Below are 26647 nucleotides of genomic sequence, written 5' to 3'. Positions count from 1 at the left end.
ACCTCATGTAAATTAAAAAACAGGAAGGAGAAAATCTCGGAAAGAATTCTAGCTGAGGCCCCAAGTGTGCAATAAAATGTAAAGATCTTAAGAAACAAAAGCCCTGAAGAAAACCATTCAAGAGGCCTGCAAGTTTAAGAAAACACGAGTTCAATTAATTTTGCCCAGCTGAACTAAACTGCATGGAATGAGAGCTGGCAGAGCTCCTACTCAACACACTAGAACGCTGATGGAGCAAAAATGAACGGAATCGCTGTTGGCCCCAGAGATACTACAGACGCGCCCGCTCAAGCCACTCGCCTAGGCGCAGAGCCCGGCAGAAGGGGTGAGGCGAAAGGGTGCACCGCTCGGCGCAGGGATCCGCCCCGCCTTCTCCGGCCCCGCCCCCCATGCTTCAGTTCCCAGCCTTGCCATTAGGGGTGGCCGCGAAGCTGCGCGGCCCCGGTTTCCAGCCGGGCCCTTTTCCCAGCCGGGCCCAAGCATGGCTGCCCCCAGGACTGCGGGTTGGGAAGCCGCCGTGCTCGCGCTTTGCTGACAGTCCCTGGCTGCTGTGGTCTCCTTCTCTTCCCCAGGCCCCTCCAGCAGACATGTTTGCCAAGGCCTTTCGGGTCAAGTCCAACACGGCCATCAGGGGGTCGGACAGGTGAGGGAGAGAAGAGCCTGCTCTGCCCACCAGGGCACCCAGACATCTCTCAAGCTCGGCTGGCTCACAGCCTTTTCTGGGCTGGAGGCCGAGGGGTACAGCCGGAGAAGGGACCCCGGGGGGCGGGCAAGGGTGAGTTAGACGTGTTTTGAGAGTGAAGATGGAGAGGGGGCCTGATTTATCTCCCAGGCTGTCTTTTGGATATTTTAGTGAGTTTACGAGAAAGCGTATAATTCAATCAGCGCGTATTGACTGCAGTCTGTTTAAGGTGTCGTGGAGGATGCCAAAATGAAGGAAAACGGGGTCCCTGCCCTACCAAGAGCTTTGAGTCCCTTGGGAGAGATTAGATGGGGCACAGAGAACTACAAGCATACGAGAAGAAGTGTCTAGTGATTACCACTGGCAGGAGAGACAGGTGGAGGGTGAGGTGAGAGGGGATAAGGCACATGTGGTAAGAAGTGTATCTGTTCAGTTTTGCAAATGAAGGTGTCACCTTGGGAATTTTGGAGGCAGTGTTCTATAGTTGTCATTCTTGGTGCCCTAGCAGAGCTGTTTAATCACAAGTTGACAGATTGGCCAAGCATAGATGAGAAAGGAGTGGGTCCAGGAGCTATGTGTGGAGTCAGGAAGGCAGGGCTTAGTTTCCAGTGGCAGGCTAACTTGGGTCGCTTACCGGATCTCAGTTTTTCCCTCTCTTTGTAGAATGGAAAGACATGCCCCAGGAACATGTGAAAATAGATGAGACATTGGATGAGAAAGAGAATGGGAGGTTTTGGAAGAGTGAGAATACGGCATCATCAACCAGTCTTTTTCTTGGGCCTCGTGATTGTATAGTAAGTCTTGAGTCCTCAGTATTTATTGGAATCCATCCGGGCAGCATACCTACCAGGTGTGTGCGCTCTCTCTGCAGGAGGAAGCTTCGGGCCGAGGTGACAGCTGCTTTCCCCACTCTTGGAACGGATCAGGTCTCTGAGTTAGTACCTGGAAAGGAAGAACTCAACACTGTGAAGTTGTATGCTCACAGAGGGGATGCAGTGACTGTGTACGTGCGTGGTGGTAACCCCATCCTATTTGAACTGGAGAAAACTCTATATCCGACAGGTATGGCAGTGGGATGGAGATGGCCATTACTATGGTCCTTGCCTAACATCTGTTTCTTCCATTAATCCGTCTTCCTTAAAACAAATAAATGCAAAATCTCCCTAAGAATCTTTTTGGACTTAGTGTCCCTAGAATTGGGTCTTTCAAGATCAGAAACTGCTATAGAAGTGAGGGGGAAAAAGGGTTAACACAAAAAGAGGGTGGTTGCCAAGGGAAATTCTGAGGTGAAGAAACACTGGTTTCTAGTGGGTTAAGTAGGGATTGGAGCAGAGGTCGTGAAAAGGGTGGAGTTTCAGGACATGTAAAAAATGCTTCTTAAAACTTTTACGAGTGGAATTTTCTTAAGATACTGAAGAGATCCTGTGATGGCAAAGAAGCTGGGTTAGTTAAACTCCATACCCAGCTGTCTTAGTGGTGGACTTTGGTTGCGATGTCTCACAGGGATTCTTTCTTAGGCTCTTGTCTGGCTCTCAGGATACTTTGCTTGCTTTCTTTGTCACAGATCTCAGAGAGGCAGTGTCCTTTTCTCTTTTCCATGGCTGCGGACACCTACTTTGTCATTCGGGGGCTTTTCTTCCTCCCAGCTTGGCTGCAGCAGTGCAGTGCAGTCTCCTACCCCAGGCCACCCTACCCCCACCCTGCTTTGCTGCTGTACACATACAAGCCCTTTTTGATCTAAGGGTTTTACTGCTAATCCCTGTGGAAACAGAGAGAATAAAAATAAGAAACATGGGAAAGTTTCAGAATTTCTTACAGGCTGGTGCCCTGGTTTCGGATTACTTGCTTCTGAGGACATAAAAGGAATCCTCGTTGGGGCTCTGTCCCTACTTTTATCCACTATGGCCATGTTTGGCTGCTGCCGTCCAGGTGGAACAATAGGTGCCTCCAAGTCTCAAGTGACACCCAGTTTCTTAAGTCTCCGCCTTCTTCAAGACTGCAGCCTCTTTGAGAAGGGAGTCAGCCTGATGTAAACTATATGGAATGTGTTTCCCACAGGAAAAGGGGCACTCAGTTCCCAGAGAGGGGAAAAGGGATACTGGACAGGCAAAAGCAGATGTTCACTTCATCACTAGTTTTAGCCTTACACATAAATATCCAACTTTGGCAGCTAAACAGACTCTTAGAGCTGTAGCTCACTTCATGTGTCTTCTGACCAGTAAAAGTGATAACTTCTCAAGATCATAGATTGAGAGAAACTACTGCAAAGAGCCCAGTATAAATATGTAAAGAATGCAGGTCTCTAAGGCTAAAGGAAGCAAGGATTCTCAAGTAAATAGCATATAACATATAAACCGCTTCACAAACTTGGGGTAACCTAATAAAAAAAAAAAGAATGCAGCTTCTTTGGGCATCCCCTTACAACCTTCTCTCTAGCTTTGACTTGAGTTTCTTTCTACATGTTGATTAATGTGGCCTTAGTGTTTGGCTTTGCCATTCCCCAGGGGGTTGACTTTTGGGCAGTAAGTGTTTTCTGGCTCTCTTCTTGGACAGTGTACACCCTGTGGTCTTATCCTGATCTTCTAGCAACATTTACAACATGGCCCCTGGTGCTTGAAAAACTGGTGGTGGGAGCAGGTAAGAGTATTTTCCTATATTCTGGATAGTGGCTGAAACCTACTTAGTAAAGGCCAACTACTTTAATAAATGTACCCATTTTGTGCATTCATATGATTGAAAAATAGAATTTTTCCCTCATGTCTGTTGCATCTCTTACTTGGCTGCTTCCATAAGCTCTCTGACCCTGCTGTAAGGCTTAAATAAGATAAGTGACATGGGGGGCTTCCCTGGTGGGGCAGTGGTTGAGAGTCCGCCTGCCGATGCAGGGGACGCGGGTTCGTGCTCCGGTCCGGGAAGATCCCACATGCCGCGGAGCGGCTGGGCCCGTGAGCCATGGCCGCTGAGCCTGCGCGTCCGGAGCCTGTGCTCCGCAACGGGAGAGGCCACGACAGTGAGAGGCCTGCGTACCGCAAAAAAAAAAAAAAAAAAAAAAAAGATAAGTGACATGAAAGTGCTCTGTGAACTGCCATATGCTATACTTTAGATTAATAAACTGAATTTAGGAAACCAGAATAAGATAGATCATGGAACTGGACCCTCAGCTTGGTGCTTCAGTTTGACCACTAGTCTCCCAGAAGGAAAAGGTCTGATCCTCAGTTTGCCACTTTTTATTTTCATTATGAATAATGTAGTTGATGCTTAACAAATGTATGTTTGTTGAGCAAATGAGTAAATGATGAAGTAAACTGTGGAGTTAGTTGCAATGCTTTTGTTTCCTGCAGATTTGATGCTGCCAAGGCTAGTGGTGCCCCCTGCTGGTCTGCCTCAGGTACAGAAGGGTGACCTCTGTGCCATTGCCTTGGTGGGGAACAGGTACTGTGCCAGTCAGCTGTGCCTATGGGGAAAAAACTTAGGGAAAACTTGGGAGGGGTGGGAATGACAACTTCACAGCATATGGATAAAGGATTAAAAGAAAAAACATATTCTTCCTGAGCAATCAGAGAGTGGGGAATGGCAGTGAGCCTGTGGGGTGTCCATACATCTGGGCCAAGTGTATTTGCTCCTCCTGCTGCTTCTTCCTTTTTAAAATTTATTTGTTTTTTTTCTCCTTTAAACATTTTTTTCTTAGATTTACAGAAGAGTTTCAAGTATAGTACAGAGTCCTGAAATACTCCTTACCCAGCTTCCTGTAATGATAACATCTTGTATAACCACAGTACAGTTATCAACACTAAGGAATTAACATTGGTACAGTCCTTTTGACACTATTACAGACTTTATGCATATTTCCCCAGTTTTCCCACGATGTCTTTTTTTTCTTTTTTTGTGTTCAAGAATCCAGTCCAGGGTACCACTCTGCATTTAGTTGTCATGTCTTCTTAGTCTCCTGTCTGTGACATTTTCTTGGTCTTTCCTGCCTTGCATGACTTCAACATTATTTTTGTCGAACATCCACATCATCATCCTCATCTTTTAATTATTTTTAATAGATTTATTGAGATACAGTTTTCATACTGTAAAATTCACCTGTTTCAAATGTACGATTCGGTGATTTTTTTTAGTATATTTACAGGGTTGTTCAGCCATCACCACAGTGTCTCTTTTTTAAAATAAATTAGGAAGTAATGGTATGAACAGTTGTGAAAAATCAAAACCCTCTCACCCCATAATCCTTTTCTCCTAGAAGTAACCATTATCATTCTGATGCACGTCCTTGTCAGCCTTCTTCAATGCATATATACACGTGCATATAAAATGTATGGTTTGGGGTGTGTATGTTTAAAAATACAAATAAACAAACTTTATCCCTATTACTTTTTCACTTCAGGTAGTGGGGACATGTTCCATGTCAGCAAGCACAGATAAGCTGAATCTTTTTACCCACTGTGGGGTGATGGGAAAAGTCCTCTTCCAGTGGACATTGTGGTTGCCTCTACTTCGTCTCTATCACAAACAAGATCTTCCTGATGCCTCTAGGGACACTAGTGCCAATATTTTTCTAAAGTAGATACTAGGAAGCAGAACTGTTTGGCTGAAGATCGTGCATATTTTCTGTTGCCCTATAAAAATACTGTGTCAGTTTTCCCTCCTACCTACAGGGTATATGGAGCCTGTTTCCTTACATGCTCACCGACACTGGATATGATGGGTCATTTTCATTTGTATCATCCTGAATGAAAAATGACATCTTATTATTGTACTCATTGCTTCTTTGAGAGGGAAACATGGGAGGCATGGGAGGGGTCAGTGTTTAAAGATCTTATTTTTGTTGCTCATATTCTCCCATTTTCCTTGAACCTTTGGGAACCAAGCACCTAGAAATGTTTCCTTCCTTGTTTACCTGTAGCAAAACTTGAAGTTGAAAAGAATGGTGAAATTATTGTTTTTTCCCCCCAGTATTCTATCCAAGATCGGAGAAAACTACATAAATGTGTATTTGGCCTCTGAGTTTGGCATTTAGAATGTATGTGGGAATGAATCCTAGGTGGTTTATGGAAGGGGGTGAGGGTACAAGGGAGTTTACTAAAACTACAAGACAGGTTCGAGACCGAAGTTCTTGAGCCATTGACAATTCCAAGGGTGGAAGACAAAGACCCGTCTTTTAGGAACTGGGAAAGAAGCCAAATTCAAAGATTCTGTGGCAGGAACTGACCCATGGGCACAGGAAGTGGAGCCACCGGATTAGCAAACGTTTTTTTTGAAGTTCAGGTGTTGGGAAATCTGCCCTTGAATCGTCTCCCTTGGGTCCAGGCAACGTTGCCAGGCTTGTATATTCCCCTCCTGTTAGCCAGCTGGACACCGATCCTTACAGGCAATGTGTGAGCATTGCTGAGTAACAGTGGGCTGACAGAGATTTCCCATTTGGGCTTTGGAAGTTTTTTGTAGTTATTGTAAATGTGGTTGTTTCTGATATTTTGGACACATCCAGTTCTTAGATAGATGTTATACAGAGCAAGGCCTGTTATAAAGAACCAACTCAGAAGGAACCTTTCGTTGGTACCACTGTATCTCTCTTCTCTCTTCCCTCTGGCATCCCTCAGCCTAATTTATGGCATATGAATGGCCTCCCTTCTGAATTTCCATATAGGATGGCTATGCCTTTTTTAAGATAGGGGAGATAATTTATATCTTTGAAATTAAAGAAAGGGAACTTTAAATATCCTTCTGAGTCCTGGCTGGGTTTGGTTCATAATAAGAATATAACAGTGATATCATCAATAGAGGAGTTACTTACACAGAAGGGAATATTTGGTCAAGGAATTTTTGAAAGTCATATGTGTAGGTAATTTGAATAAGATTGAGACTGCACCGAGTTTTAGCTCTGTGATACAAGTAGATGCTTCAGATTTGCAACCGTGGTGCTTTGAACACATGTGTAGAAACCTGGTCCTGACATGTGCCCTCCTGGAAGACTTTCCCTGACCCTCGTCTCTGACCTCCTCCTTCTCAGAGCCCCCATTGCCATCGGAGTTGCTGCCATGTCCACAGCCGAGATGCTGACCTCAGGTCTGAAGGGAAGGGGCTTCTCTGTGCTCCACACCTACCAGGACCACTTGTGGTGGGTTCCATGCTTTTTCTGTTTTATAGGGAGCTGGGTGGGCGGAGGGAGCACAGGGCCTGGATTGAGAAGCGAGAGTTTTGATCCCTGCTGTGTCCTTAGTCAAGTTGCTGACCCTAGACATTAATTTCCTTGCAAAATGTGGAGAAAAGATTTTTTTTTTGGCCTGTTTAGAAAAGAAATTACAGAGAACTTGATTTCCTAGGTGAATTATAGAATCCTAGGGCTGGAAGAAGGCCTTAGGGATTGTCTTCTCTGCCTCTCAGTACAGTGATATTCTTTATTTTTATGGCACTGGTCGATCTGGCCTTTTCTGCCGTGTACATTTAGGCATTTTCTGACCCCATGATGAGTGCTCGGGAATTCTCACATCTGAATCCAGATCAAAGCAGAGTAGATCCTCAGGCACCAGGGTGACAACCTGATGACTTTCCTGTTGTTCAAGTTCCACATTTAGGATCTCCTCCTCATTACGGAACTTGCACTTTCTCACTGTGACGGTTGCTCTCTGGAGCTGTATGTGAGTTTATTTTCTGGTTATTTTCGTGTCATTTAACCAAAATAGTAAGTAGTGCTTTTCTCGAAAGCAGTCTACCTGGTCTTCTGGCCAAGTGTTGTGTGGCCTGTTGGTATAGATTTACCCTTACGTTTTTAGTCAGTCTTGGAGTTACTTATTTTACAAGTATTGGCCAAGCCCTGCTTTGCTGGAGGTACAGCCTCATCAGTGTGGGTTTCAGCAGGCATCTGAGGGCTGCTTACTCACGTACTCCCAGCACCTTGTTTTCTGACTGTTAGTCTGGGCAGTTAAGGTCCTGTTGTCTAAATTGTTTTATCAGTGGCTGCCTCAGTCTCCCGTCCTCCCGCCCTTTGAAAACACTTATGGTATTTACCTGATCAGAATAGCCTAAACATACGCTCTGGCCTCACTAGTAGCCATACTTAATAAGCCTTGCTGCGGCTGTTAGTAAAACTTTGTTTGACTTGCATAATCTTAGTTAACATAAAGCTTTTTGTTTTTACCGCTCTGCTATGTGGCATCCCTTTTTTTCCTGTCTTCATAAGGCTTAGTGGCATAAAGCCATTGTAATCTCTACTCTGCAGGTTAGATTGCATTCTTTTTTTTCAGTTGAGGTATAGTTGATGTACAATGTTGTGTTAGTTTCAGGTGAACAGCCAAGTGATTCTAGTGACCATTAGTATATCTAGTGATTCTAGATATAGATATATACATATATGTTCTTTCTCAGATTCTTTTCCATTAAAGGTTATTACAAGGTATTGAATATAGTTCCCTGTGCTATACAGTTGGTCCTTGTCATTTATCTATTTTAGATTGCATTCTGATTTAACACAGAAGCAGTCTTGAGCAGTCTTGAGCAGTCCAGGTGTTTGTAATTTGTTCCATACGCTCAACCTTGGGTTTGTATTTCACCAACCTGGTACTACAGATGCGTTTGCAATCTTCATTTGGTTATTTAATTCAAAATGGTTTTATTTTTAATTTATATGGAGGGAATACTTTGGAAGGGGAGCTCCACTTTAACTATGTTGTCTTTAATTTTTCTCTGTCCCTGAATTTCTGTTAATAATATTATTATTCCTTGGGTTAAGGAGGAGGCAAGAATTACTCTCCCCATTTCAAAGATGAGGAAACTGAGGCATGGGACTTCTCTGGGCCCAGAATTGGAAACAGAGTTGAGAGGCACACCCAGGTTCTCTGGCCTCTCCTGGACACCCCTGCCTGTGGGTCTTACTCTCTCTGGACCCCTGCTGACCCCCTGACCGGGGCTGGAGTGTTGTGGCTGCTGCTCAGTGTTTCTGACATGAGGTTTTTGCAGGCAATCTGGAGACAAGTCCTCTCCACCATCCATTGCTCCACTGGCCCTGGATCCCCCAGATCTCAGTGAAGAGAAGGGGTCTGTCCAGGCAGACACCACCTTGCAGGGAGACATGAGGCGCCTGACCCTGGCGGGAGAGGAGGAGGAGGGGGAGGTTCAGCAGAGGTGTGGGGAGAAGTCCCCGTCGGAAGCTACAGAAGACCCCAGTGTCGGGGGCCTGAGCCCAGAGCCCACGGACAGCAAGACCCTTCCAGGTACAGCTCTGGCAGGAGCAGGGCGCTCGCCTCTCAGTGTGGGGACTGAAGCGCTGGGCTCTGCTTCCGCCCAGAGCGGCGCCACGGCTCCAGGAGGGGCGGGGAAAGGCCTTAGTTTTGATGAGGGTGGTGCCACAGCCCTTTGCCATCTTACCTGGGAGTCTTGCGCATATGTCGCGTTTCCCTGGATACCCGTCGGCTCTGCTATTTGGACTGTTCCCAGCTACACGGCCCTCTTAGTTTTCTTCTGGCTCTGACTTCTCTATCAGAGAAGCATCCGCGCCTGGCTGGGTGGGACTTTGTGGCCTGACCCCCTCTGTGGGGTCAGACCTCTGTAAAGGCTCAGTGTTCTAGAGAGTCTGGGAGCTTTGGTGCCTGGGAATGGGCTCCTTCAGAGCTGAGGGTTGAGGTACGGATGTCACCGTGCGGGGAGTTATCTTGTGCTGCGCGGGCCTTCTGCGGCCTTCAGGAAGGATGTGGTTCTTGTCTTCTCCTTGCAGATCAAATGGACGAAGTGTTGCAGAGATGCTTCTTGCATGCTTTGAAGTACCGCGTCAAAAAGGCTGACCTCCCTTTACTCACCAGCACTCTCCTGGGCAGCCACATGTTCTCCTGCTGGTATGGAAGGCATGGTGTGGGCTGGGGGCCGGGCGGTGGGTCTGTCTCCTGCTCTTTGGTGGTAGGATGGGACAAGGCTGATGGGGGAATTGTTTTAGGGACATGATGTGGAAAGAGCGAAGTGGAGGGTTGATCTAGCAAACACTGAGTTTTAAAGACTTAAGTTTTAGCCAGTGAAAGGATGTCGAGGAAATGAAGGTTAAAATGCGCAAGGCGCTTTGAGCACTGCCTCTGCTGTGGTGATTCTGGGCTCTTTTACAGATTGGGCAGCATGTCCGGCCCCGGAAGGGCCCTGGGGCAGCCTGTTTGTTCTGGAGGCTTCAGTCCCCTCACCTTTCTGAAGAGTAGGTGGGCCAGATTAGGTTGTGTCAGCAGGAAGAATCGGTGTGAACACCCCCACCCGACCCGCACACACAGCCACCAGCAGAGGGAGTGTTACATGTGGGTTGAACCTGGACTTTGAAGACTGAGCCATCTGGGCTCAAAAGCCAGCTCCCCAGGGTGTTGGAGCAAAGGTGTATTTGAGCCCATTACCAGGCTTCTCTGAGCCCTGATTTCTAACACTTGTAAGATTGCTGTCAAGATCGAATAACCTGACATTTAATAAGCACCCGGTAAATATTATCATGTCAGGAGATTTGCTTATTGATTTTTACCTCAAGTCTGAACTTCTTTCTTTTTGAGAATTTTGCTCTGTTTTTTAAACAAGGGGTTTTAATGTAATTCTCTTCCTCTACGTGTGAGCTTCTTTAAGGCATTCTATACACATGTGGGGTCTGGAGTGCGCGGCAGATCTAGTTTTCAGTCTCATCTATAACTACGGCCATGTCCCAAATTAAGCCTCTGGAACAGATGCCGAGGGAGACTAGAAGTGAATGTTCAGGATATACTTTCTGGTATATCGTCTACCTTGAGAGAAAAGGATTTAAACCCACAGAATAATACACAGGTTGGTGAACACCTGACAATAATAACAAAAGATGCACTGACTTATAAAAAGTCTTTTACTATGTATCCCAGGATGGCCAATACAAGCTGGTTAGGTAATTAGCCCTTCAAGAGTTCTTTTACAGTCATATAAAAATGCTTTGCCTTGTTAAAAAAAGATATCTAGTCTACCAAAAACATATCCATTAATGGGCTTGGTGTTGTTTCTTTTTTTCCATTTTCAGGTTTGCAAGATAATTAAAAATACCTACATTTCATCTCTGAGCACACCAGCTGTCCATTAGCTAATCAGTTTTGGCAATACAGTGCACAGAGGTATACCACCACTGGTTTCTGACATTAAGTTAGCTTTAAGCTTATTGGCTATTCGTACAATTGGAGGCAGCTTGGAACCCAGGCCCTGGAAAGCATTTGCAGGGTTTACTACCCTTTTGCCTGACACCTTTTCAATGGTGAGAGGTCTGGGCACAGACTTGCTAATCCAAGGGTGTCTTAGTGCTTGAGCTGGGGTCAGGCGGGCAGAGGGGTCCCAGGTAAGACACCTTTTCAAAAAGTCTATGAAGAGGTAATCATCACACCCCTTCAGTGCTGTCCGCCAGTCTTTGCTGCCTGGGGGACCCCGCTTCTTAACCCTCCGTGAACGACCGCCCACAAACACAACCCTCCCATCTGCCCGACTGGTCACAAAACAGTAGCGAGGTAGACCTCTGGAGTTAATAAAGTACTTGGCACGTTTGGATTGCTCCAGGAGTTTTGGTGGTGGCATCCCTAGAAGCTCCATCATACAGGCCAGCTGGTCTCCTTCATCCTCTCCAGGGAAGAGAGGATGTCCTGTTAAAAGTTCTGCAAGGATGCAGCCAAAACTCCACATGTCAATGGACGTGCTGTAGCGGCTTCCTAAGATGATCTCTGGAGCTCTGTAGAACCGAGACTGGATATAGGTGTAAAGCTTCCGGTACTCAAAACAGCTGGACCCAAAGTCAATGACCTTAGTCGCACTGTGCCCATCGTGTTTCAGGAGAATGTTTTCTGGCTTCAGGTCACAGTGAATGATCTTGTTTCTGTGGAGAGCATCCAAGGATTGCAAGATGGATTGAGCAAACTTGCGAACCAACTGGATACTAAAACCCTGGAACTTGTTTTTTTTCATGAGCTCATAAAGGTCTACGCTCAGTAACTCAAAGGCCATGCAAACATGGTTCCGGAACGTGAACTTTCCAGCATATGAATAACGTTCATGCTACCGGTTTTATCCTGCTTTTTAAGATGCTCCAAAATCCGGATCTCCTCGGCTGCTTGGCGATGGAGGTGCTTTTCATTGCGTACCATCTTCAGGGCCACGTACTGTCGAAGTTTGTGATCATAGACCCGGGCTACCTGCCCAAAACTGCCCTTGCCAATAATTTTCAGCACCTCATATCGATAAGCTAGATGGTCTCGAGGCACGTGAATGTAGGCCCCATCTGCATCATCATAACCCCCATTATTGGGACCACCGATAACTCCATGTCTTTTTTTGGCATTTGGACCCACAAAGTAGATTTCTGGATAATTGATGATTTCCAGCTTCTCGTAAGCAGTGAGGTGGTGTTTATACTGCTTCAGTGCTTGTTCTGGAGTCAGAGGCAACACTTTGGATGCTTTGGATGAACTGCTGGATTTTACTGTATTCAAACGATCTGAACTTTTACCCTGAGAAACTGTAGGAGAGCATTTTTCAGAGTCGTTGATGCCATCTGACTGAAAAGTATCAGATCTTCTGTTGCCAGATTCTTGAAATAGTTGTTCTACCTTCATCTCACCTCCATTCAGGAAGCACTGAGTAGGATCTCTTGTTAAATGCTCAGTGGTGATCTACGGCAAAGAGAAGTGAATCTATGTTAAAGTCACTAAAAATGGTGGAAGAACGAAAGAATCGTCCCCCTGACTGAACAAAACAACAAAACATGCCAGTTGTGTAGTTAAAAGGCCCAAAAGTGAGATAAGAAAAGCAGGAGTCTCTAGAAACTCGTGTTATGTTAATCCTTAGGTTCCCTGACTGCTGTGGCCACCCCAGCCCCACTACATAGGCCTCCCTTTGTTCAAAACAAGACGGTCATCTTACCATACCCGAAACATGCTAGATTCCTTCTAACTGGTATGTCTTCCTACCGAGAATCTTTTCACCCTATCCACTCAAATCCTACGCTCTTTCAAAGCCCAATGCTAGTCCTCCCTCTTCCACTTAGAACTACTCCAAGCCCATACTAACTATGGCTCCACTCACATCTTAGCTGCAGCTTTTCGAGTCTGCCACGTAATCTGGCCCTTGTTATATATATACTGTCCTATATTGTTCACAAACTGTTTCAAGTATCTTCCCAAATCTTAAGGGCATGTACCAGGAGCAAATGAATACATATTAAAGTGTTCTGTAAATGATAAAGGGACAGAGGCAGGATGTGATCCCCAGGTCTTCTGAATCTTGGTCCAGAACATTAACATAACCTGGTACCAGCTTCTCCTAGTGCCTGTACTATTCTCCAGTAGGGCTGAATGTTGACCTTGGCCTGGAATCAACCAAGGCCTCATCATCTACTCCTGGGTCCCCAAATAAATGATCGCATCTTTCTATCTCAGTTCATTGAATCACAAAATTTCTAATCCAGAGAGAACTCTTGAGATCACCAAGGCCAATTCCTTAAGTATCTGATGAATAGCAGTGAGAATCTAAGGCCCCAGGGTGCTTCTTGTAAAACTCTCCTAAAGACAAAGAGTCTCCTTTCTCTGTCCTTCCCTTGCTCATAGACACATACACTAGTCTCCCTCAGCAAACGCCTACGTGACAAAGGCATACAACTCTTTTTACTTGATTTGGCATCACCTTTTCCTGCAAGGAACAATAACCTACAGAAGAAAACTCTACTTATTAAATACCTCTGAAATGAAATAAGATTCTTTGAAACTCGGTGGAGGGAAAGACAATGAAAAAGCCAGACGCTAAAAAAAATACTAAGAAAAATATAAGAATGTGCTAGAAGGAAAGAAGAAAAAAAGTGCTAAATCTGTTGTTTAAAAAAAAAAGTCTGGGATACTTCAAAGAACAACTGTTTTTCTTAACAGACCCTGAAGAACTTTACCCCCGATCTGTATGATTGAGAGCCTCTATGATCAGGGGTAGATAATTCCAGAGAAGCTCTGAGCTATCTTTATGATCTCTTAAAATATAACGCAAATTATAAGGTAATGATCCAAAGTGGCCAACCATTTAAAAAAGAGAATTTTAATATAACCTAAGCAAACAACACCTGACCCATCACCTGTATAAATAAAAATATAAAAGATGTAAATATAAAAAACAAAAAAGGGATGAAAAAAAATTAAGTGTTGGCATACTTTAGACAGCCCCTACTTTAGTTATAAGAGCACGACATTAGTTCCTGCCTGCTTCTTTTAGGTCATTTAATCAATTTAAACATTTATATAGTACTACAGTTACAAAAATGAGGCACTGCACCATCTTACATAAAAGCAAAGCAGCCAGTACAACGGTAGCCATACTTTGGCATTGAGTTTCTAAATAAAGAGGCAAGATACGGACCAGGAGAGATCTCTGATACCAAAATAGAGAACTATCACTAGTCAAGAAAATAAAACAGGCTGGCAGACAGAACCTAAATACCTTGCTAAGATGTAAATATAATGCAACATTTTGTTTATCAGCAATTAAGTCAAATAACCATTCCTGTTTTTAGGGATGGAAAAAAAAAGGTCTCATCCATCCATCTAACATTCACATGAGCACTAATTGTTCACAATTATAAAAGTGCCAAAAAACAGGTTACCTCAAGGCACTACAATCTATTAGGAGATAGGTTTGGCTGAACTAGGGAATTATAATTATTTGGTTTTAGGTAGATTTACATAACAAAACCAAATATTTGCATGCATCTAAACCAGTTTTCCTTAAATTTTTACTACCTAACCTAAATGCATCTAAATATTTACTGCTAAAATCTTGGGGACACATTCTGAAGAAACGTGAAGTCAGAAGGCCTAGGTTGGGGTCCTGGCTACACTGCTCAAAAACTGTAGGTCCCAGGGTAGGCTTAACCTTTAGCCCAGTTTCTTAGCCTCAATTTCTTTATCTTTAAAATGTGGATAATAATACCTCCTTGCAGGATGTTGCGTGAATCAAATTATAATTAGTAATATATGTGAAAGACCCTCAGAAACTATAAAACATGTTAAAAACACTGGTAACAATTAGGCAAAATTCTCAATATATTGTTTAAACTCCAATACACCCTCCCTTTCCCCTTTCAGCTTATCTTTTCTCTCTGTGGTGCCTTCCTCTGCAGTTCCAGACTCCCTCCACCAGACATCTGGCATCAACTATGCCTTCTGCTCCGTGAAGGCCTGCACAATCAGCCTTCCCTTAGGATGCGTGGAAACACCTCACCCACTTTCTCCCCCACATAAAACCTCCTTTCAACTTGCCATGCAATTTAATGGGTTATCTCTCCAGACATATTTGACCTTTAAAAAGATCAATGCCTTAACCCAAGGGAATGACTCTCTAGGACCCGCGGTCATCAATGACAAGCTGGTAGGAAAGGTATTTGTGGTCCAGGGTCCACCCCTGGGCATTTCACCTACTCTACCTACATGTAAGGCTGTGCTGGCTCTGGAGGTATTCATTTCTGTTTGTGGTAAAGAGAGGGTCTCAGGTACAGACTGTTAATAAGAACAGAAATTTAACTTCCACAGAACTATTACAATAAGATTAAGGATGTCATTTGGATTTCCTGACTCATGGTTTTTCCTTAAAGTGAGCCTAAATCTCTCTCTCTGCAAATTAAGTCTTATTTTGCCCTCCGGAACTACACAGGAGTGTCCAAATTTCCATGTTAAAGCCCTTCAGATACCTAAAAGGGGCTGTCCTGCCTTCACCATTTTTTCTCGAGGCTCATCATCCCCATCACATCCTCCACCTCACACAGCCTGGGTCAGGCTGCCTTACTATATCCTATTCACGTTCTCAGCACGTTATGGGCTGCACGTTATATCTCTCTGCAAGTGTGGCTTCCAGAACAGAACAAGACACTTCAGGTCTAGTCCCCTGTGGACTGTCAAGGTTTGAACCTCCAATGAATCTGAAGAATTCCAGAAAGAAATTTTTCCACACAGGGAGGGGTTCTCGCCTTAGCTTTCTTTCCTTTCCTGTAATAACTCAAATACTGGTCTGAATCAATTATGTATCAAGTCTGCTGTGCTATAAATAAAATCTTCCTTCCGTTGTTCTACGAGAATCTACAATTTTCACACATGTTAAAGTAGTTACAAAACACTGTATATTTCTAGTCTAGGGTTATAATCACAAGAACTGACCAATGTCTGCTATCGACTTCAAATATTTTAACTATGTAATTATATCCAGAGAGACAAATAATGCCAGATTAATCATGTTTCATTTAAGAATGCTTCATGTACATTGTTAATTTGGAGCGCTCTTTTTTTTTTTTTTTTAACACCCCTGTATTGGAGTATAATTGCTTTACAATGGTGTGTTAGTTTCTGCTTTATAACAAAGCGAATCAGCCATACATATACATATGTCCCCATATCTCCTCCCTCTTGCGTCTCCCATCCTCCCTATCCCACCCCTCTAGGTGGTCACAAAGCACCGAGCTGATCAATTTGGAGCACTCTTGACATTTCAAATAGAATCTTCAACTGCGTTAATCAAGTCTTAAAGATCTTGTTGAGAAATTCAGAAAAGGAATATCCTTCTCGTCCAGATATAAAACACCACCCCCTCCCTCGTTCTCGACCCTAAATCTCTGCAACACAAAGCTAACCCAATAAAAGCCTATGAGCAGATGATTTATAGTTTCCAACAAGAATGTAAGGGCATCTTGGATAAACAAGGAAGCCAAAGCACTTTGTGAAATGAGCAATAGCGTCTCGCAATGGAGTCATGGCATAATGAACTATAAGTGTTACTAAGAGGTCAAAAGCACTTTTTTCAGCAAAATTTGCAAAGACACCATTGTTTTAGAATCTAAAATCTTGTGTTTTGCAAGCTGTGTTACTCTGAATACCACACAGTAAAAAAATTCATTTTGATCCTGAAACATACAATTTAATTGCCCTACTATATGGTGATTAGCACTGGCCAAATCTGAAGTAAAGTTAAAATGGACTTTAAGTCACATGATGACGGACTGTAAAAGTTTCCCAGAGCGATGTGCTAATTGTCAGCAAGTAACCACGAAATCTGATAGTCAACACACGAGTATATAGGTGGTTCCGGAGCTCTTAGAGGTTTTTACATATTAAAAACAATAAGCTTGTGGAGAATGGAAACTTACTGCACTTTGGAAAGGAGATTAAAAATAGGGTGACCAGCCTTCCAAATATATGTAGCCCGTATCTTGTAATATTATTAGCCTTGAAAGTAGTGAAGGGGTTGATTTTTAATGGCAAAAGCTGACAAAGCGTTGGGAAGGACTATGAAAAATGCAAGCAGTGTTTTACATAGAAATAATTTTAGGTCTTAAACAGAAATAGGAAGGAGAATTATTGATAAATTAGTCTACTCAATTATTCAGTTTGTTCGTTGATGATATATGCAGCAAATTTTAAAGTCACAGGATAGATTCTCCCTGTCATGGAACTTGTCCAAAACCCTGCTCTCCCTACCTCTCTATGAGTGCCGAGGGAATGGGAATTAATTTATTCTCTTAAACATAAAACGGTGTCAAAAGCTAAATGTCTGCAAGCTCCAAAATGATTAAATGCATCGAAACCAAAATGCATTGCTCAAGTTTCATTTATGATCTATAAAATGGTTCTCTAAAGCATACTAAGAAGCTAGGACTGCATTTCTACCGTGCAGGAAAAATCTGCAGATCTGTAAGTTCAGAGGTATTTTCTGTTTCTTGTTCTTGTTAAAATGAGCCATCATAATATACTGTACATATCATTCTATCAAAAAAAATAACCACTATCTAGGGCTTCCCTGGTGGCGCAGTGGTTGAGAGTCCGCCTGCCGATGCAGGGAACACGGGTTCGTGTCCCAGTCCGCGAAGATCCCACATGCCGCGGAGTGGCTGGGCCCGTCAGCCATGGCCGCTGAGCCTGCGCGTCCGGAGCCTGTGCTCCGCAACGGGAGAGGCCACAAAGGTGAGAGGCCCGCGTACCGCAGGAAAAAAAACAAAACAAACACTATCTAGATAAAAGTAGCATGTCGTTTTTTTCCCTATTTACCCCAGTGATTGAAAGGAATAGGTGGGCTCCAAATCAAAATCATTCTGAAAAGCTGAACTTGGACCACAGAAATTGTTATTTCAAAGTCAAGAGAAACCAAAAGTGAATAAAAAAGAGCCTGGGTTACCAGTGACATGTAACTGTACCTTGACCATTTAAAGTAGCACTTCCTCCTTTCCAGGCCCATTAGAGCTCAAAGAATTACTTCATTTACTTACATTTAGTCTTCTGGGTAGAGGTGGTTCAGAAGGATTGCAGAGTGCATTTGAACAGGGTGAGCCTTTGGTTTCATCTATTAGGACAGTATCATAGACAAAATCATCCAATCTAGTTGAAAGGATTACAGATAAAATCTGTCAGTAACTGAAGTATATAAATTTGTATTTCCAAAACACCCTTTAACTGCTTCATATCTGCTACAAAGAAGAATTAATACAAACAAATGGGGCTTCCCTGGTGGCGCAGTGGTTGAGAGTCCGCCTGCCGATGCAGGGGACACGGGTTCGTGCCCCTATCCCGGAAGATCCCACATGCCGCGGAGCGGCTGGGCCCGCGAGCCATGGCCGGGGAGCCTGTGTGTCCGGAGCCTGTGCTCCGCAACGGGAGAGGCCACAGCAGTGAGAGGCCCGCGTACAGCAAAAAAAAAAAAAAATACAAACAAATGTCCACACTGCATTTTGGCACTGAATACACACCACAGGGGTATTTGGCAGAGGAAGGGAGGAAACCCAACTTTTCCTCCTTTTTTTATTTTTAAAGAAAGGACAGCATTTCTAGGTTTATAGTTTGAACTTGTTAAAATAAGTCTTACTCTCTGAATGTTGTTAACAATAGGGACCATCAAAAGAATCTCATTTAACTTACTACTTGAAAACGAAGGCTAGTTGAAATCTGAAGCCTAAAAGCTAACCAGAACAAACAAACAAGACAGAGAACTGTATTTTCAAGTCGGAGACTTGGATTCTAATCTCAGCTCTACCACTGGCTGGCTACTCTACCTTCCTCTCTGAGCCGTTGGCCACATGTTGTAAAGGGAAGAATAGTTCCAGTCTATGCACTTCTGGGTCTCACAAGCAAGAAATAAAAGGCCTTCTTAGGGCTTTCCTCTATATTTATTTATTTATTTTCCTACTTAACATCTATCTAACTTGTAGAAAACTACAGTGAATTCTACAGCAAATACTATAGGGATTCTCTAAATTACAAAACGTACTGGATTTCACATCTTTACCCACTTAATTTTCGGGTGGATGGTGGAAGCTAAATGCCAAATGATAATTTCTCTGCTCTTTAACACTGTGCCTCCCTCCACCGCTGTAAGGGAACACAAAAGACGGAGAGGATTTATTTAATCCACAGGATGGCGCTGAATAATGTATTTCATCTGCCACCGAGAACATGGATTTCCCAGTAACACACATCAGCATTTCATTGTATCATTTTTACGTGATATACTATGAATACAATGATAATGAGCCAGCTGCAAGGGAAGAATTTTTTTTAATCTTTAAAACTATGCTGGAATATTTTAGTGGCTTATAAAAACTGTTTTGTAAAATTCTAGAGTTTTCTTAATCGATGTGTTATAGGAGTACAAAGAGAAAATAAAACGAAACCCAAAAACCAAACAGAAAACCCACTACATATATTTTTGGAATGTTCTCTTTTTAAAAAACATGCTTACATTCTGATAAAATTATACCTTTAACGGGAACTGCTTCATTGACAAGAACCAAAAATTCTGGATGTGACTGATTCTTTGCCAACAGCACGAATAAAACAAACAAAATGGGACAGACGTCCACATTTACAAAGAAAAAGACAGACTGAAGACCTACAAGATTTCCTATAAATAGCCAAAGGAAATTACCCAAAGGTAGTCTCCATGCAAATGAAGTGGGCAGGTGGTCCCTACTCTCCATCAAGGTGTAAAATCCTATGAAAGGTGGAGAATCTCTCAAAACACGATCCACAAAAAGTCCTACTCGGCAGAGCCCCTCACCTACACCCCTCACGGCAAAGCCCTTGGTTATCTGCTCTGAGCAACAGGGCTTATTTGAAAAGGGATTGCTCCCTGTCTCCCCCAGTTTGCTAAAAACCCCACCAAAAAAATCCCAGCTTCTCAGAGTTCCTACCATATACCCCCGATGTAGGACTTGAGAAATAATCCCCAGGGTGGGAATTCTTCTTTGCCTAACTCCTTTCTAGCCCACTCCCGCGCTGGGCTGGGGGCAGGGGAGCTGATGGAGAGGAAGAGGGTGGGCCAGTCCCGGAGAGGGAGTCAGACCCCTTCCCTCGTCCTTACTGCTTGGGGGCTCGCTCAACCTCCAGCGCAGTCCATCCACGCCCCCCGACCTCGCCTGCCAGCTGCAGCGGCTCCTTCGGGAGCCCCAGCGCGTTATCCCCCGGCGCCGTTACCTCCGCGGCTGGGGCGGCAGTCCGTCTCCTGGCGGCCCCGCATCTTTCCGCCCGGACCCGCGAGCTGTGCCTCCCATCCGTTAGCTCCGGACCCCCCGGAGGGAGGGGCGGCGTTTGGACGGTCAGGCGAGCAGCGTCCACCTGAGCTGGGGCGGCTGCCTCCCGGGCCGCGACGTTTCCTCGGTACCTCTCTTCCACACAGTGCAGCTCCCAGCGCGTCCGCTCGGGACTGGCTGGGGTCGACAACTGCCAGAGGAGCAGCAGGGGCGGGAAGGGGAGTGGTGTGGTCGCCTAGCAACCGCGGTACGCCCCTTGAAACGCCTCGGCGCAACAATGTGGCCACGCACAGGGGCGGGGCCGAGGCCACTCCCCACTGAGCGGCGCGTGTCTCGGAAGCTCTCGCTGGCCCCGGAAGGTGGGAGGCGGGAGGCTGGGAACCCGCCGCCTGAGGTTTTCTGGTCGCTGGCCGAGGCCTGAGGGCCGCGGCTGGGGAGGTAGAAGGGCCCTGACGGAGGGTTTGTGAAATAGCAGCCCCCGATTTCTGCCTCAGAAGTGGCAGCCGGCACCTCACGGTCAGCTAGCTATCTCTTAGCAAGTTGCAGCCTAGAGTTCTAAAACCTCCCTTGAATATGAATAAAATAAGAACGAAAGACATGGGTAATTTCTCAGACTTCTCCACTGAGGGGCGTCCCTCCGGAGGGTAATGAGTTAACAAAGGAAACCAATAATAATAAACCCATTTTGTGACACCACCGGCGCCACGAATCTTTTCATTTAGCCTCGGTAACCATACTAGATGACATCCCTCTTTTATATAGATTTAACTAGGATCCGGAATTTAAGCTGAGGTATGTCTGACTCCCCTGCAATGGGATGCCACGGATGGTAGGGCTCAGAGCCATTTTAAGGATGAGGAAAGTGAGGCCAGAGGAGATCTGTGGTTGGCAAAGCGTGAACTAAATGTCTCCAAATTCCCAGCCTTCGTCCTGCTGCACCAGACCCCCTGGAAAGAAGGCTCTTCCTGTCTTCTTCCTTGGAATGGGTGGGGGTTTTCCCTTTACTTTTCTGAAAAGTTAAGATGCCTCGGCAACACCAAGGGTAAGCGGATTTGGATAGTTGGAACGAAAGTGAAAGGGAAGGAGGTTAAAACAGAAGAACACAAGTGTTGTTTTCTTGAGCGTAACAGCCAGTCGGATTATCTAAACCTACAAAACACGAGGCAGGCTGTCTGACCCTTGAGGAGAGAACTAAACGTTATGGAAATGCCGAACACGGGCGCCACCTGGTGGGGCTTGGGGACTCACTGCCCCAAGCCTGCAGAGCATAGTCCAGAAACCTGAACATTTGCATCCAAGGCTCATTTCCGTGAGACTCAAAGTCAGAGTCCCTGTTCTCATGTCTTTAGTAAAAATGCCCTTAAAATCCAAAGGCTCTTCACTTTATAAATTACTAATGTGTCCGTTTGGGGAACTTTACAATCAATGTTTTCTTTAGCCTATGATAAAAATATAAATTCAAAGATTTTCTTCCATGATGATTTAAAATTTTTTTCTAATCTTATGAATAAGCTTTTTTTCCCTAGCCTCGCCCAGCCCCTCCCCCACCCCTCCCCAACCAGAACAATCCTGCTTTCATGTGGGTTTGTATTTAGACTCCTATGGAAGATGTTGTTTGAAGGAAGAGTTCCATGGCAGCGAAAGGTTTGGACTAGATTGTTGCTGAGGTCCTTTCCAGCTCTAAGGTTGCAAACTTGTATTAAGTAATCATTGTTCTTAGTACTTATGTGGACCCCTCAGACCACTTTACTGCACTAAACGTTTCGATAGGACTTGCCCCCCCCCCCCAAGTTTTCTTACCTCCTTCTGAATCACTGCTCTCTCCAAGTCTGCTTTAAGACATAGCTATGTAAGCCACCTTGAGGCATTCTGCTCCCCTTCCTGCCCCTGAGATAGGAAGCACAGAGGCCGCCTTTGTCTTTAGGCTACTGATCCCAAGGTCACGGGAGGGAGGATTACACGAGGATGCTGGCACTTCATGAGTCTCCGACCTTAGTGACCCAAGTAATTTCTTCAAGGAGCCCCTGTTTCATAACAGTGTGGCTGGATTAAAGCCCAATGGGGGATCTAGCAGGAGCCCCCACACCCCAGCTGAACTGCTGCCCTGTGCGCTCCAGCTCCTGAGCCGCTTCTACATCATTTACGCCCTTTCTTCCCTTCCCGTTACCAAGAAACTGGGTTTGCCTCTTGGTGGGTGTTGAGCCAAAAGATGCAATGAAATCAAAGAGTGACAGAAGGAAGGATTTATTACTTGCAGCAAGTAAGGAGAACCCTGAGGATCTTTCCCAAAACAGTGTCTCCCAGAACTGTCAAACTGGAGAAGTTTTAAGCATATTCATGATTGACAGAGCTCAAGCTTCAGTTGATTGAAGTCATGAAGTTCATAAAACGTCAACATCATTATCCCTAAGGTTCCAGTTGATCTGGTTGCTGAGCACTTCAGGCTAATCTTTGCCATTGAAAGAGAACTGGGACTCTTTAGAACTTCTCTTGCCTAATAACAGGTAATGTTTCTGCATTCTTTTCTTCCCTTAAGATCATTAATTACTGAGACCTGTGCAAGGGCACGCATTGTGGCCAGGCTTAGATAACAAAATGGCTTCTGTCAAGAAAGCCATGCCTGGTTCTTTTTCTCCAAGGATCCCCTACCCTATCTGCTTATGCTCCCTAGCCCCACTCAAGAGTAGTTCAAAATTTCCATTGTCTCTCTCAGTGCAGCTAAAGCCAGATTTACCTATCGTGGATTAGCCAAATATCCTGTAAGATACCTGCTTGCTTGTTGAAGCCAGTTCTAATATATCTGCAAAATAAGGAACCCCTAAAAAATAAACAAGAAAAATGGGACTATTCCAGCCTCTTCAAAAATCATCAGAACATTCCGAATGTGATTATAACAGTTTCAAATGTAAAGATGAAGAAAATATTCCTATGGCCACATGCACCTGGAATTTTGTGATGAAACACCTGTTGGTGGGTTAAGTTTAAATTCTTTTCAATAACTATAAATTATTCTTTGCAGCATGATGTGCCATAATGCATAGTATACCATATTAATCACAAAATTGGAATGCACTTTAAAAAATCATTTATAGAGAACCTATGAAACTCACCATTTTCCTCAAGCTATGTCGACCTCAAGTTCACCTGAGCTCCAGAAACATGTATAGCTATTTTCAGAAACAGAGATTTAACTCACGGAAACACTAAAACCACGTCATTTTTCTGAAGTTTCAGAAAGCTGTCTCTCTTCTGAACCTCATGGACTTCTGCTACCAAACTCAGGTTCAGCTGTTCACCACTCAAAAACCCATACTTGAGAGGCAAGTGTTGCTTGGAAAGGAAAGGTTGCTTTATTCAGGAGGCTGGCAACCTGGGGAGAAGGCAGACTTGTGTCCAAAAACCAACTCCAGAGATTCTGCTGGACCATGAAAGTTTTCAAAAGGAGAATCATTTGGGGAAGGGGTCAGAGTCTTCATTATCTTCTACCTTGTACAGACTTCTGATTGGTTGGTGGTGAGGTAAGAGGGTGGTGTTCCCAGAATCTAGTGCTTAGCCTGAAGTTACCATCCTCCACCTGGGAGGGGGCCTTAGTTCCTGCAGAAGAACTCAAACATATATTGTTATGTATATTCCTTGAAGAGGAACCAGGAACCTGCCCCATGCTGCACTACTGTTTCTTGATTGCTCCTCCTTTCTTTCTGCAATCCCTCCCTTCCCTGATAAGCAACTGTTTGAATCTGCCCTTTGGAACTCAGGAAAGGTCAAGGAGGCTGAATGAAGACTATTTCCTACAGAGAAGAAACAGGGGACATGGAAAGGATTTATACCTTGGAGGGCCCCACAGGGTCCTGCAAGGTTTCACGTCCTGTACTTCTTCCCTCTCTCTCTCTTCCCCAAGCTTTGAAAGTTGCCCCATTAATGCTTCAGAATCTTGAAAACAACAACAACAGCAACCAATAAAATCCCTATGCTTCTTCCAATACTGTAGACACTTGGTTCTATGTCTCCTAAATCCTGAAGTTTGTCCTTATTGATCCCTAACCCCAGAAAGATTTGTCTTTTCCCAAAATATCTGTCACCTCTTCTCACTCTTCCCAAGTCAACATGACCAGTTCCAGCGACAGACCTGAGGGGCCATGTGAAACTATGTTTCTGAAGTTTGAAAACCTAACCAGGACTCTTTCTAATATAATTACCGTTTTTTAAAAATATATTCATTTATTTATTTTGGCCGCACTGGGTCTTAGCTGCGGCACGCAGGATCCTCGTTGAGGCATGTGGGATCTTTAGTTACGGCATGCAGACTTTTAGTTGCAGCATGCATGCAGGGTCTAGTTCCCTGACCAGGGATAGAAGCCGTCCCCCTGCATTGGGAGCGCAGAGTCTTACCCACTGGACCACTAGGGAAATCCCTAATTACCATTTATTAAGTCTATTATGTTCCAGGTACCATCAGAAGTGCTTTACATATATTTTCTCATTTAAAACTTATAACAGTCCTGTGAGATAGGTATTATCCCTATTTTACAATTCAGAAAACATTCTCAAAGATTACCAACTTGTCCAAGTTCACCCAGCTGGTGTGTGGTTCCAACTAAAAATTGTCACTTGCCATCGGGCACTACAAAAATGAAGTCTCAAGCCACTGCAGTTGCTGACCTTCAACACACCCTGAAAGGAGTTTAGGGTAGAGATCAGGAATGAGGCCTTCTGTGCTCTGGGAGAAATTGGCAGAACAGTCCTTCAGATAGTTGGATATTTTCAGAAGGTTTTATGAGCCCAGTTTCTTGCATCTTCTCATATCTAGAGAATCACTAAAATCATAAATGGAGACATCTGCTCCTCATGAGTAGCAGCAACCTTCTGCCAAAATGTGTGCTTGACTGCATGTATCCCTCTTCACCAAAATCACATATATACTGACTTCCGCCCTTACCTCTTCAGAGCAGTTTATCAGAGTTATCTGAGAGGCTGTCTTCTGGGCTATAGTCCTCATTCGCCCCAAATAAAACTTAACTCACAACTCTCATGTTGTGCATATTTTTCCAGTCGACAGTTTTGGCGACCATGGTCAGGATTGGCTAAGTGTAGAATAAGTTTAATTGAGTAAATGAATTTTAGAAATAAGCTGGTGCAAAACCTGAATTTGGATTTTCTCTCGGTTAAGATGACACAGTTTTCTTAGAATATTGATCCACTTTTGATAACAGATTGTAAAGTTTCTTTAACCTTTAACTGGTAATATGTTATAACTGTGTGTAATTGCCTTTGAAATCTTTGTGTCACTTTGGTTAAGTGGATAAGCATTGTTTCACAGTGACCTATGATCCTATTTGACCAAGAGTTTTAAAAACTTTTAGATATTTTTTGACAAAGTTCCCAAATCAAATTCTAAAGATGTTCCTTTGACCTCTAGCTAGCTTCAAAGGGCTCCCTGAAACATCCCAAAGAGGGGTATTAAACTAATTAGGTTCATTTGGTATGTTAAATTACATGGGAACTATTGTCAAATGAGTAATAAATCTTCTTAGGTTGTATTGCATGGGTAAATATCATTAATATACATAGTCTAGAAATTACCTAAAATTCCTAAAAATCTGGTATGTCCTGGTAAAATTTATCCGTCATAATTCTGGTTATTATCCTAAAGTGTCACAGCAGTAACCAAGTTTCTTTGTCAATAGCATTGTAATCAGGTCTTTAACTGTGCCTTCTTAAGTCTTTTGTCATTCATAGACAGTTATTGTCTTACACTTATGCCTATGCAAAAATGCTTCCTCTTCAAGAAGATTCATAGCAAGGACTTTTGGACAAGTACAGATTTCTGATAACTTTTAGAGCATTTTGCTGAACTGGGTAAGAAATTTAAAAATTCTACTGGAAAACCGGATGGCTTCATGAAACTATTAACAGAAACGATTAGTTACATAGGACTGAGTGAACTGATGAATGTGGTTATAATTTTTATGGTTTCTGTCTAAAACATTACTGGCTTTTAATCTGTGTTTTCCAGCCATAAGCAGACCCTTCCCTCAAGCTAGTTATGACTTACAGCAATTTGGTAAGTTGTACCTCTGTAAACAGAATTGAAACATTTATCTTTTCTGTCTACCTGATTCCTTCAGAAATTGGAAACTCATAGGTTCCCAGTAGCCTTATCAGATAAATAAGGAAGGCAACCTCCTGGCTGGTGATATTGTGGGGATCTTGAAAAGGGAGTAATTCACCCAAATCTGTAAGGCAAAATCTGTGACAAGCCTTTGGCATTGCTTTCCTTGACCTTGAGGTCTTTTGTTTTTTTAATATTCATTTACTTTATTTTATTTATTTATTTTCCTCCTTTTTTTGGCTGTGCTGGGTCTTCATTGCAGCACACAGGCTTCTCTCTAGTTGTGGTGCGTGGGCTTTCTCTCTCTAGTTGTGGCGCGCAGGCTCAGTAGTTTTGGTGCACAGGCTTAGTTGCC

General features: G+C 43.9%; 1 protein-coding gene and 1 pseudogene across 2 annotated transcripts; one reads left to right on the top strand and one right to left on the bottom strand.

Annotated features, from left to right (window-relative positions):
- The first annotated feature begins 422 nt into the window (after positions 1-422).
- Positions 423-9290, top strand: LOC308611906 (eukaryotic translation initiation factor 2D-like). Its single transcript, XM_081224052.1, has 6 exons — positions 423-643; positions 1554-1744; positions 3236-3319; positions 4024-4114; positions 6693-6800; positions 8639-9290. The coding sequence occupies exons 1-6, from the start codon at positions 588-590 to the stop codon at positions 9147-9149; spliced, it is 1041 nt and encodes a 346-aa protein (XP_081080178.1). The 5' UTR covers positions 423-587; the 3' UTR covers positions 9150-9290.
- Positions 9291-10204: 914 nt separating this feature from the next.
- On the bottom strand, positions 10205-20471 carry LOC308611907 (dual specificity tyrosine-phosphorylation-regulated kinase 3-like; annotated as a pseudogene). Its single transcript has 3 exons — positions 20128-20471; positions 17928-18036; positions 10205-12312 (listed from the first exon to the last, which is right to left on the bottom strand). The product of its transcript is annotated as a dual specificity tyrosine-phosphorylation-regulated kinase 3-like (transcript).
- Positions 20472-26647: the final 6176 nt, after the last annotated feature.

The sequence above is a fragment of the Mesoplodon bidens genome (genome assembly GCF_964165515.1).
Source record: "Mesoplodon bidens genome assembly, chromosome: 2".
Classification (NCBI taxonomy): Eukaryota; Metazoa; Chordata; class Mammalia; order Artiodactyla; family Ziphiidae; genus Mesoplodon; species Mesoplodon bidens.
Note: the sequence above shows the minus strand (reverse complement) of the source record. Positions and strands in the feature narration are given on the sequence as shown.

Excerpts from the sequence above, each read along its gene's own strand:
- LOC308611906 (XM_081224052.1), top strand. The coding sequence starts at position 588 with ATGTTTGCCAAGGCCTTTCGGGTCAAGTCCAACACGGCCATCAGGGGG. Across the intron at positions 1,745-3,235 it reads GAAAACTCTATATCCGACAG|TGTACACCCTGTGGTCTTAT; the intron begins GTATGGCAGTGG and ends CTTCTTGGACAG. Across the intron at positions 3,320-4,023 it reads AAAACTGGTGGTGGGAGCAG|ATTTGATGCTGCCAAGGCTA; the intron begins GTAAGAGTATTT and ends TGTTTCCTGCAG.